General features: G+C 43.8%; 1 protein-coding gene across 1 annotated transcript in view; it reads left to right on the top strand.

The window, feature by feature from the left end:
- The window catches only part of PLEKHA6 (pleckstrin homology domain containing A6), a 69,733-nt gene that overhangs the window by 5,035 nt on the left and 51,163 nt on the right, over window positions 1-13,535 (top strand). The window contains exons 5-6 of the mRNA XM_015407318.1: window positions 745-845; window positions 12,409-12,584. Coding sequence (XP_015262804.1) covers window positions 745-845; window positions 12,409-12,584 — 277 coding nt within the window. The remainder of the gene's footprint in view (window positions 1-744; window positions 846-12,408; window positions 12,585-13,535) is intronic.

Genomic DNA, 13,535 nt, shown 5'->3' with positions numbered 1-13,535 from the left:
GCCCAAGTTCAGTGCAATAGGTGATAATGGGAGTGCATAAGGGTGGGCTAAGCAGAAAAATGATGGTATCACATGCAAGTTGGCAGCTTACAATCTGTGTTGTGTGTGGCATATTCTATTCTTCAGATGTTGTACAGAAAGCACAATAAGAATTCAGATTTTAGCAAACTCCAGATCAGCAGACATCAATCAATATATCCTTTTCATACTCCTTGATGCCAAACTACTCCTCTCACTGGTAGGAAGGCCCCTACACCTGTTTGTTTGGTACCCCTGATATTGTTAAGGCACATTGCAAGCACTTTTCATATCTGTCATTTTCTATAAAAATGCATGGATTCCTCACATTCTTTAGTTCTCAGAGGTCTTCTGTTTGAGCCTTCTCTCGGGCAGTGTATCTGGAGAGTGAGCATGAATAATTAACTGGACAGTATTGTGAGCTATAAATGTAATTGATATATGCTTGGAGTGTACAAGTGAGCTTGATAGTCTGAGTCAGAGGAAATAAGAAGCGCACAAAGGAGTTGTCTTCCACAAGTGGAAATTTGTTGCTCTCTAGACTCTGCCCCTTATTTTGGTGTTAATGAGAATCTGACAGTCCTTGCTTGTTTCTTGCTCTGCATTGGAGATGAAGGAGCATGTTTGACTGAGATGCTCTGCCTCAACATCTCCTGACATCTTAGCGCAAGGAAGTGGATGTCCTTACATGCCTAATTCTTTGGTCTCCGGCTTTCCTTCATGCAGATGAGAAGGAGGAAAGCATCTTGGGCAGCATCCCACTTCTCAGCTTCCGGGTTGCAGCTGTCCAGCCATCAGATAACATCAGCAGGAAATACACCTTTAAGGTCAGTATGGGACTGAAGTAGCATGCTATTTCTTCTTGTTCAGTGATTGAGATCTTTGGTTGTGCAAATCCAGGTGTGCTTACAGACAATTGGTAGAATCATACATATGTCTTAGGCAGACAACACTACTCTGCTATTCTTGTGCCTCTGCTTTTAGTTTCCTGTGATGTGGTTGACTTTGTGGACACTGCACCTCTGTCTGTGTGCCAAGGCTTAACACTGCGCTGAAGGCTTGAAGTCAGTATTTAGGCCAGTACTAGACTAAAAGGATACCTGAATTACCTTGTTTGTAACAGTTCTACTGCAGGGGTTAAATGCTATGTTTGTAACCTGCCTTGAGTAGATATTCATCTAAACAGGATATAAAGGTACTAAATAAATAAACAGAATAAGATGGTTTAGCACCAGGAAATAAATGTTTAAGTGATTATCCAAGCAATATGAGCCACTGCCTCAGCTAAGGTCACCAGCTTTTGGGGGTAAGGCTCCTGTGCTTTTAACAGCAGCATGGATAGCAAACAAACAAACCTACATCTGCAAAACATTCATTTGTCCATGCAAAATTGGGGCCAAGGTGAACTAACAGATGAAATCCAAGGTAGACTGGGGGGAAATAGGATAAGATAAAAATGGGCCAGGCTTCACAGACAGGACTTTGAGGAACTCAGGCTGGAAAGCAACAGGACCACAAGGGCCAGTTGGTATAATGACTAGATGACCCTGGAGGTCCCTTCCAACTCTATGATTCTGTGAGACAGCAGATGTGTGGGACACATGTTTGAATGTTTCTGTATTGTAAATACTCACTGCCCAAAGAAAAGCAAATGTGACAGGGTTAAGGGACGAGCTTAGCTTTCCTTTCTGCTACATCGTAGTTGTTGTTGTTCTGTATGAAAAGTGGTTGGTTTCGTGGAGGAGTGTTCAAATATGCAGTCTCACAACTTCATCTTTGAAATAATATGGTAGTAGTGCACAAAAAGTTTTGCCACTTGATTCTGCCAGTTGTATGAGAGAGCTTGAAGGGACTGGCAGGCAAGGGATGCACCGAATGGGAAACAAAACTAACCTGGGGAGTATCCTGCAGCCCAGCATCACCATACTGAAGGCTTCTGGAGGCTTCTAGAGTCAGTTTGGTGTAGTGGTTAAGTGTGCGGACTCTAATCTGGGAGAACCGGGTTTGATTCCCCACTCCTCCACTTGCACCTGGCTGGATGACCTTGGGCAAGCCATAACTCTGGCACAGCTGTTCTTGAAAAAGAGCAGTTTCTGTCAAGAGTTCTCTCAGCCCCACCCACCTCACAGGGTGTCTGTTGTGGGGAGGGGAAGGGAAAGGAGTTTGTAAGCTGCTCTGAGACTCCCTTGGGTAGTGAAGGGCGGGGTATAAATCCAATCTCTTCTTCTTCTAGAAATGGCTGGACTTGTTAAAGTAAGCCCAACTGCCACGGCTTCAGACTGGGCCACTAGCAGTAGATGGGCAGGGGCACTGGAGTTCTCAAGGGCATAAAAGTCTGCTAAAGACTCTATTCTGACATCATCAGAAACAGAAAACACTTAGAAGATGTTTAAGATACCTGTACAATTGCCATGCCAATGATGTAATTGTGTCAATCATAATTCGGGGGTGGGGGTGGGGGAGTTGCCACTGTGGTGCATGCTCTGTTAACCTCTAGATTAGATTAGATTAGATTACGGCAACGCACTGTATGTGAGACTGCCTTTGAAGACTGTCAGGAAGTTGGTAAAGAATGCTGTGACCATAATGTAGACAGGAGGGTGTTGTAGGGACCATATCCCTCCAGTCTTGTTCTGGCTACACTAGCTCCAATTTGTTTCCAAACCCGATTCATGGTGCTGGTGTTGACCTTTAAAGCCCTGTATGGTTTGGGGCAGCATACCTTCCATATGAACTTAACCATCCAGTCAGGTTATCTGTGGAGGCCCAGCTTCAGGTACCCCTGCCATCGGAGGCTAGACAGGTGGCAACCCAAGAAAGGGCCTTCTCAGTCACAGCACCAAAACTTTGGAACTCTCCCTAGGGAGATCTGTCTGCCTCTCTCTATTGTTGTCTTCTGACAGAGGGAGATGTGTTTTTTTGTTCTTTTTGGCATACCCCAATTATTGTTACTGACCTCCACCTTGGTTGTTGGTGTTATGTCTGTTTATTTATTTTTTTAAAATTTTTACTATTTTAATGTGTAAATGTTTTAATGTTTGATGTTTGCCTCATTGGCAACCCTGTTTGGGTGGAAAGGCAGCACAGTAATGGGTTTAAGTAAATAAATAAACCATCAAACCCAATTATTCATGTTCTTTTTCTAATATGAACTAACACAGGACATTTTTTTTAATGGTCATGATATCCCACCCTTTCCTCAGCCTCTCAGGTATTTTAGGTGCAGCCAGGTTGTACATTTTTGGCAATCCTTCTCTCTAGTCTAGTGCTTACAGTTCAGGTCTCACCACAGATATCATACCAAGGTGACTTGAAGTTATCAGTTGCAGGAACATGGCGTATTGCCATGCCTGTGCCTTCACACCATGGAGCATGATGAAGGAAATCCTGCTAGAAGCCCTGATGCATTGGTTTGCCTGGTACCCACTTATGGTGGGCAAACTCCTGGCAATTTTGGCCACTGTCCACCAGCTGGTTGGCAGACGGAAACAGGCCAGCCAAACAGGGAAACAGTGATCATCATCACTTTCAGCATGACCTGGAAGCACTGGCATCGCACTAGGGCAATGCTCTTGCATTCACCCAGATTTTGGGGGTGAGTTCTAGCGCATCACCATTGTGTCATGCCAGTACTTCTGAGTGGTGCTGAAAGTGACATCATTGCATGGCAGCGACACTCCCCGTCCTGTGGTAAGTACCCATTGCCTGCCAGTTGCCAGACTATGCCTGGCAACCTTGCACAGGCATATGGGCTTTCTGGAGTTAGCACCCCCTCAAACTGGGATTTACTGTAAAACTAGATTAAACTATAGTTTAGAATCCTGACTGGAAGGGGGACTAACTCCCAGTAATCCATGTGCCTGCATCCTGGTAACTGGACTTAGTTTCTTGCAGTGATTCCTTCATCACGTTCTGCATGAGAAGTGATGGGAGATAAGGGAGAAATGAGGCTCTCATGTGAGCAGAACCAATCAGCCAGGTTCATTCACACCTTGGTTTAAATGTTGTGTTTAACTACATCTTGGTTAAACACAGATAAGAATGATATATACAGCAACTCATAGCACTCACATAGGATAATGGGAAAAGTTGAACTTGGTAAATGTTTTTAAAACTCTTTAATCCCCCAAATTACTGGGTGTAGTAAAGGGTGTGGGGGAAGTTGTCACTTTTTATTAATGATTTATTTAGCTATAACATTTATATCTGGCCAGTCTTCTAGTGAACACTGTGATGTAGATTAGACTAAGAAGAATAGTGACTTGCCAAAGGCCATTTATGGATGAGTGAGAATTTGAACTCAGGAAGTAATAAAATCATACCAGGAATCTCATGAGTAAAAACAATTTCCTCATTTACTGATAATTATTCTGTTTGTTTTTGCATTCTTGTTCCTTCTTCTTCTCAATAAAGACAGCTGCCTTAGGAAAGCTAGCATTGTTTCAGAACTGCCCCTGTGGCAATGCTATAATTAGGTTGCCCTAAGTGTCAGATGTGCAAGAGACTTCCTTTTCTGTCTCCCTCTTTGACTAGTTTCAACTGGAGTGTTAAAGAAAGGCAATACGTTGCAATTTGCTTAGCACATAATTAGTTTGTACTCATCAAATTTCCATGCAAGGGGTGTGACTCTAAAGGAGCAGTGAATGAAGCTGTGAAACGCAAACACCAGGAGATGGAGCAAAGGTAGGATTTCCCCCTGTGAGAATAAACAACCTTTCCAAGTGCCAGATGAGGAAACTGCGCAGTTAGTGCCACTCCTTCACAATCTACTCAGACATTTTTATCTGTAACATGGTTGGTACAGACACTTTCACAACTTGAGTACTTGCAAATGCAAATGCACCCACCCACATGCCCAGAGTCTTATACTTAACAGACCAATGCTATAGTGCATTGTATCACAGCAACTGAGTACAGGACTGATCAGTCCCTTCCAAACACAGGCACAAAGGCGAACCTGGGTTGCTTCGACATGCCATTGGATATCATTGTATTGTACAAATCATTGCAACTGAATTCTCCTGTGCGGACAAGAAGATTCAGGAGGTGTATAACTGCTATAAGTGCAGTGATTGTGAAATCCCCAATGATGTGTGAGTGTAGCTCTTGTCCCCTTTCTTCTGCACCGGTTATTGGTGCTGCCTCCTATGTCAAGGCAACAGCAACTTTCTGTCCTGATGCACCAGCTCTAGGAAGAAACCCAAAGGCGGTACAAACATGCCACAAGGAACTTTATAGGGTAGGAATGGGAGGAGGTAAGGCCTCCTACACTCTCTGGCACCAGGGGTCTTTTGGGGCCGGAGCGCGCTGGAATGCCGCTCCGGGAGTCCAGGCGCTGGAACAAATGGCGGTGGCAGCAAGCCCCACCCCCAGCTCCCCGTGCTGCGGCCCCCACCGCCTCAACGGGCCAGCATCGGAGTGCTGCGGCCGTGGGAGGCCAGAAGAGGCCCCCCGCCACCTCCCACTGGGGGGGTCACAAGAGGCCCCCCGCCGCCTCCCAAGGCCAGCGCCGGAGTGCTGCGGCCCGTGGGAGGGCAGAAGAGGGCCCCCGCTGCCTCCCAGGGTAAGTGAGGGATCCGTGGGGGTGGTGGAGGCTTGATTGGGGGAGTGGGGGTGGGAGAGCCTCCCCCCATCTCTTTGCCCTTTTTTCCCTCCTCTTCTTTCTCTCTTTCCGTTCTCTTCCTTCCTTCCTCTCTTTTCCTTCTTCTTTCCTTCTCTCTCTTTACCTCTTTTCCTTCTTCCCTTCTCGCTCTTTCTTTCTTTCCCTCCTTCTTCCCTTCTCGCTCTTTCTTTCCCTCCTTCTTTCCTTCTCTTTTTTCCTCTTTCCTTCGTTCTTTCCTTCTCTTTATTTCACTCTTTCATTCATTCATTTTTTCTCTCTACTATCTCTCTCTCTTTTCTTCCCTCTTTCCTCCTTCTGCGGCCCAACTCTAGTGAGAAGGGGTTTAAACTTTAAACCCCTTCTCTCTTCGCTTCCCCCCCTGGCTGGGGAAGGGAAGGTGAGGCTTTTGAAGACACCTTCCCCCCTTTTGCTTCCCCTTCTGACATCACTTCTGGTGATGTCAGGGGGCGTTGCATATGCTAATGAGTTATTATGCTAATAGCCTAGTAGCTCATTAGCATGCCGTATGCTAATGAGCTCCTGCAGCTCTTTTTCTATGAAAAGACCTGGCACCATATCCTAACAGCTGTGGGTGTGGCCCTGACCTTACCCTAGCACAGCTTAAGTCTTGCAAGTGGTTTGTAACTTAGTTTTGACAGCGAGTGCAGTAGAGCTGAGCAGCTTTCCCTCATTTGGTGGTGAGAGACTGTTGCTGTTGTGTACCATAGCCCAAGATTTTGCCAGTGCAACTGCAACTGCAGGGGTGGAAAAGATCAGGCTGCTGGTAAAATGGTACTAAGGTACTCTCATAGTGGTATACACAGCTATGCAAGTGTTGTGGGCTTGGACATCAACCTTTCCTACATGATGAAAGGAATGGACGACCATCCCAGATAGAAGGAGTGTACCGTTCTTCGGTAATGTTTCTTAATGAATGCAGACATTTCCCTCAGTAGACTTTAATGGCTCTGACTAAGCAACCCATCAGGGCTTAGGCAACGTGACCACCCCCTCAGCTGAAGAGAGTGGGCAGGCGTGTGAATGTGCATACACGAAACAAAAACACTGTTTAGATCCTGGTGCTGACAGAAGAAGAGCAGATGGACTACTGTGAGGTTACGGAATACCCTGGGGGATGCAGGAACTCTCTCTGTCTGGGGATCTGATGTGGATAGTGAACCTCTTCCACTGTAGCAGTGTCTCTGTGCCTCCACCTGTGCTCTTCCTGTATATTTTAAAATAAACCAAATACTATAAGCCTCCAGTGCTCTGTCCCACAAAAGGAACCAACCCCAGTAAGTGCTAGCCCCTGGAACTTCTCACCATGCACAGTGGGACACACACAACAATACGCATCTCAGAAACATAGGATCTATATTCATAATAGGCACACACAAATATATTCATTTCTTTAAAAATCAAATAGGAACTTGTCTGTGCCTGTATAATGAAGTCGTACAGAGCCAACCCATTGGTAGCCTCTGGTTTTCATGTGCAAACATATGCTTCCTTTCCCTTCTCAATGAGGAACTATCAGGAACAAATAGCACAATTCTGTTAAAAACCAGCAAGGGACCAGCAAGGGAAACAAGGAGAAGATGAAAAATATACTGAAGTTAGAGATGTCTCTTGGCAATCAGGGACACTTGAAAAGTTTTCTTTCCTGTGCTAACACATCTCAGCGCACTTAATGATGTTCATTATGTGAACACAAGCAAATCCATAAGTTACACATGTACATTATTTTCTTTATAAACATTGGCTCCAAGTGTCCTTCCATTATACTGCACATAAATTCATAAACTGCCTGCTGCTTCTTGAGATGGTATCATAAAGATTCCCCCCCACCCCACCCCGACAGGATGCCTCAAGGGCACGTGACGGTATTTGTATCCTATCAAATGGATTCCCAGGACTGTCAACATTCTGTGTCTCCGGGAGCATAATCAGTGTAGCTTGTAGGACAGGGGATGGGGATAGTTACTTTACAGTCATAATTTACAGCATACTTCTACTCAGTATTTTTGTAGCCCCACTGTGCATTTTCATGGGTATAATGGGATAACCAGGAACAGCAAACTCAGACATTTGCAGAGGGACCCCATGGTGTGGCCTGAGAAGAGGCCTGTACTTGCACTCCGTAATGTTTCAGTGATGCTGGAGAGGCTGTCAAAGCCTAGTCTGACAAACTAGTATCTGATCAGCACTTGAGCATGTGTTTCATACTAAGCACCTTCATAAAGGACCAGAGTACTCAGTTCCTGCCTGGCAATTGAGATCACCTTCACAAACTCTGCTTTGTGTTCCTGTGAGCAGCAGCTAGATGGCTGAGCAACAGCAGCAGGGCCTTTACAGTGGTGGTGCCCAGGTAGCAGAACTCAGTCTCTGCAGAGATTTGCCAGGCACCATTTTTGCAATCCTTCAGGCACTGAGCAAAGACATCATTATTTTCCCAAGCTTTTGGATGAGTGACTTTTACTGCTATGATGTTTTCAGCCTGAGCCTTTTTAATTTCATGCTGCATTTTTAACTGGATGCTGTTTTAATATAGCTGCTGGTGTTTTTAAGTGCTATGGTTTTATATCCTCTTGATTTTAACCTGATGTGGTGTTAATCCTTGGGCTGCTGCTGCATGCTGTGGTATGTTGTGTACTGCTAGTTGTTTGTATTTGTGTTTTATGTTTTTTGTTGTATGGATTTTTAATATTGTAAGTTGCCACAAACTTACAATCTTTATGGAGAGGTGGGGGTATAAGTATTTTAAATAACTAATAATTCCAGAGAAGAGGGGATTTGTGAGATAAGCTCACCTCTGGAGATACTGATAAGAACCTAATATTCCCATTTTGTATTGAACTGAACATACCATTTTTAATTATTTGCCACAGACCTGTAGAGCACACTGGGTAGTCAGCAGAAGGGTATCTTCTAGTTGGCAATATAATCATGTTTATTCAAAAGTGAGTTCCCCTAAATTCAGTGGAAATTTATTGCCCCATAAGTATGTGTAGGATTACAGTCTTGCATATAGAACAATGAGGAAAGACTGGATATGAACATTATAATAAATAAAACAGAGTTCTTTTTGAGTAAGTGAAGAGTGGAATTTTGGTACTTTTCCACAGCTTCCAGCATGCATTGGGCAGCAACACAAGGAAAAATGTTCTCTGGTCACCTCTGGATTTTGTCCCTTCATCTGTTAAAAACAGGAATGGGACAACCAGTTCATTTTAGGAAGAAAAGTCCATCATTGAATGGATAACCTACCATAGTAATGAATGGCCTCTTCACACATGTGAATTGTGGGCTCTTCTCAATTCTGAGGTGTTCATTAGTGGATCATGATCAGGACAATTATGTTCATGGAGAATGGGCTTCAGTCTTCCCCTCTGAACAATTTTTGCAGCTTGAAACAGTCCCAGTGGGAGCACTGGTGGGCTTGTTGGGGGAACCCAAGGAGAGTTTCAGGTTGGGAAACAATGAAGGGAAGAATGCGCACCGTGGTACTTATCGTAATGAGGCACCACATGAATAGGAATTGAGAAGAACTCATGTGTGGTTGTGTTATGACTCCAGACCTAACATATGTACTAAGGCTGGACCATTGGATGAGATTTAAATTATCACAGATTAATTTAAGGGTAGACAGGGATGATTCTCTAGTTTTGAGAGAGCATTGAACATGTCCACAGCTCTGCTTCAGCCACCCTTCCATGATGACCAATTCTACCCCTGCTGCCACTTTGCTTGCTTGATACTCCTTCCCACTGAGTTGCTCGTTGGGTGTGGCTGACCTGTTCTCTATCTTCCCTCTTTTTTCGTGAGAGGATCCCTTGGACAGGAGATCTCTTCTGATACCCCGTCTGCAATGCCATCACCCAGGCACCAAATAGGTAGTATTTTCCTTACATTTCCAAATGTGTGCATGCCACAAAGAAAAGATCAAGACCGATGAGTGCAAATTGTCCTGCATGCTTTATTCACCTCCAATCATTCCTAAAGGAAGGTGGGATGGGGAAAGCCTGGATTTGTTTTGTCTGTCTGATTAAAAACCTAGAAAATCCTAAAAAATGAAAACTGATGGGAATATAGAGATATGCATGTGTAACATAATAGGGACACATTGTCTGAACATGCTTGCCACATGTGCCTTGCACATAGAAAATACATGGCCAGGCCACACATACAAATACTTGTCTCTTAATACAGAAGGGCTACACTGAAGCTGTAGAAAATATTGATTCCCCTGAACAAAGGATTGACCAGGATGGCAAATGTATGAGAGCACTGAGTGATAATTGATCATTAATCAACCATGGCTGGCAAAACCAGTAAAACTCCCACACATATTTTCTGCAAAAGATTTCGTTTCTATCATAATGAAAGCCATTTTCAAGAAAGAAAAAATTCGAAAAATTTCAGTATGATTAAAAATGGGCATGCTGCAAAATCATGGGGGGCGGGTTTCGATAAATTATACTCACCGTGGACATAAATCTTGGAAAGGTTTTGCTCTGGTTTTATTAAGTTTGCAAATGGAAAGTATTTTTCCTTGAAGAGTAATATTGGGTGCCATATAGGATACCAGTGTTTGGATGCAAGCATAGCTCACTCTAGACAAAAGTTTATAGGTGATTTGTATAATCAATATATCTAATTATCAATGTAGCCTCATCTGTGGACACTTAAATCAGTAGACTGGGATAATGGATAAACAAATACAGATCTTCCTACAAGCCTGAGAAATTCTGCAGGTTTGCAGAAAAATATGAAACCCATTTTAAAAAAAAAAAAAATGGGAGGATTTAAAAACTTCAAATGATAAAAGTAGTATCTACAGTTTTAAGAAATAGTTGCCCTTAGTATTCATTGATGGGCAACTACAACAGTTATTGGTGCCTTGGCTGCTGTCAGGAAAAGTCAGGGAGATGGGGAGGGGCCTTTTCCAGGGCTGCGTTGGCTTTTAAGGGAGGACTCTTTGGGGCCAGGCTTGGCAGCAGCCACTGACTTGCTGCTACACAACGTGCATGACTCACCTAGGACTGGCTGCTTGCTCCAGTTCAACAGCAGCCACCCTATCAAAGACAGTGGAGTCGTAAGAGATTCAGACCAGGATCTAGGAGACCCATGTTGGAATCCCCACTGCGCTGTGGAAGCTAACTGGGTGACTTTGGACTATTCACACACCCTCAGTCTAGCCTACCTCAGAGGTTTGTTGGAGAATAAAATGGAGGAGTGGAGAAAGATGTAAGTTGCTTTGATTCTCCATTATGTAGAAAAGTGGGATATATGTGAAGTAAATAATAGCTGAAGATGGGAGGACAGATAAAAGGTAGGTAGGTTGGTTGTTGGGTGGGAAAGAGAGAAAGAAGCAAGGTTAGATAAGAATATGAGAAGCGCCTGGAGATTTGGGAGCTGACCTTGGGATGGTGGGGTTTCAGGAAGGGAGGGACATCAGCAGAGTATAATGGCGTAGAGTCCATCCTCCAAGCATCCATTTTTTCTAAGGAATTATCCCTGTAGTCTGGAGATCAGTTGCAATTCCAGGAGATCTCCAGGTCTGTCAACCCTAAACAAGGACCAAGAAATAGTCTATGCATACAGAAAAGTAGGCTCAACTATTAGTGGCTCCCATTGACCTCTATAGAGCTAATCAGACAGACTGCATTCTGGGATATAGCTGCCCAAACTCTGTACCTCACCCAGACACTGGAGTCATCAAGGATGAGGGTAGGTTTTAGTATGCAACCCAGATGTCCTACAGTGAACCTTCCTTAATACATTGAGATGATCAACAGTGTTGCAGTGAAAGCATAATCCTGGGGGTTCTTGTAAGCAGGTGTGATATATTTTTGGGGTGAAGAGCCACCAGGCACTGCATTGAATGTATTCCTCTGGGGATCTGGGCAACGCAGGTCTTCTGCCCATCCATCCTTGCCTGTGATAATGAATTTAAATACCCAAGTACTGCTTCTCATGTTGTAGATCAGTTTGAGAGCAATATTTGCCTCTTTTAACTCACCACAAGGCTTTGTAATTGATCTTGAGTCCCTTTGTGGTCATTTTTTAAAAGTTTTGTTTTTCTTTCTAATACTACAGGTTTCACTGTAAAACAAGACAGAGGTTTCTACTGTATTCCTAATATGTGAAGCAGCCTAAAGTCAAAGGGGACAGGGAAAGCTCCACACTTGATCCCCATTTTGGATCACAGCTAGGGCTCTTGACATTGTGTTTGACAGATGCTCCAGGGAATACTCTCTTTTATTACAGAGGTGTATTCTACACACACCAGCACCCCAGTTCAACAAGGGTGATTCACGTATTGAACCAGATTTTTGCATGCTTTCCCCCTCTGAATGTGGGCTCATGCATGTGGAATTAGGCTGCTGGGGAGCAGCAGGGCAGACTGTCATCCAGCTTTCAGTGGTGCATGCAAGTGGCTTCTCTGTCTTTCTTGGAACAGAAACTTAAAATATAAAAAAAATCCCCACACGCTTCGTAATCTGGAAAAGTCTGAAAGAAAAATCTAGCGCTTTAACAGAGATGTTTTGAATTCATACTCCCCTCAAAGAAAGTACAAACATTTAGATATATGACCTGAAAAGAAACTTTTTGTTCCAATTTTCCCTGTAAATAAAACTTGTTAAAGCTGTCCTAGGCTTTACATGATATAAATGAGGCTACAAGAAAGAAGGTCCAATTTCACCTATGATCCCATGTAATCTTAAACTATGACACAGAAACTGATCTGGGATCTCTCTTTCTGTGCACTTCTACCTACTCAACAGGTGACTGTGTGCTGGATGGAAGAGACACGAGGGGGTAACAAGAAGTCACTCTCTCCTCAGGCTGAGCATGCTGGCATCCGGACTTACTTCTTCAGTGCTGAGAACAACGAGGAGCAGGAGTCTTGGATCCAAGCCATGGGCGAGGCTGCTCGGGTGCAAATCCCACCCACTCAGAGGTCAGCTCTCCAGGAAAAAACTGACACCATGGGATGTGGCCTAAGTCTGTCAGTCTTCTTGTAATTGGCTGTAGGACTGCTCACAAGTTGTATTCGATGAGTGTGAACGTATAGAGGGAGAGAGCAAGATTATGCCCACTGTCTCCACCACTCCCCATTCCTACATTCATTCAGCAGAATTTATGAACATACTTTATGAGCGAACACATATATGCATGTAGGCTTAGTATATGCAATCAGGAATCCTGCTTTTGCCAGACTTTCCAATTGCATAGACAAACCCTATGTGTCTGTGACTCTGTTCACAAGCTATGCAGAGGAGTGTTGCTGTGGCCAGTGGATGCCGTTCTAGCTCAGTCTTTCCTGCTGTAATTTATAAACAACCTTGCTTTCTTTGGAACATGAACCCCCACCCCCCTTGACAACGAAGTGCAACTTTGTATTCCTTTGGATTATGGTGAAATCAATGTATGGAGGCAGAAATGAATGGCTATTAGTGCAATTACACTGGCATTCTGAAAATTTGGTTTTCATCCTCTGGTCTTTTGTTGATACCCTGATCAAGTAATAGCATCGCTTTCCCCCAGTTATAAGTTTAATGTTTTCCACAACACTTTGAGGGGGGGGGGGAATCTGTGAGAACAAGCTATTAAAGAGGATTTATAAATCTTCAGTAGAAAAGGTACAAAGCTCTCCAAAATAGACTATGCACAAAAAAAGTTGATGACCTTCAGATGAGATGTGGGGAAACAAAGGTTGGAGGATTTTCAGAAACTTGAAATGCAGGCCTCTTGGGAGGAGATGATTTAAGGAGTTTAAACTGCAAGGTTAGTAATTAAATGCTTTTGGGAGACTAACCATAACACATAGGTTAGAACCCATTCCCTGGGATGGAGAGGCCAACCCATAGCTGTCAGTGGCCTTTTTTTCATGCTTAGCAGGCATAAGGAG

Source organism: Gekko japonicus, unplaced genomic scaffold, assembly GCF_001447785.1.
Source record: "Gekko japonicus isolate JY-2015 unplaced genomic scaffold, Gekko_japonicus_V1.1 scaffold228, whole genome shotgun sequence".
NCBI lineage: Eukaryota > Metazoa > Chordata > Lepidosauria > Squamata > Gekkonidae > Gekko > Gekko japonicus.
This window is presented reverse-complemented; position numbering and strand designations above follow the sequence as displayed.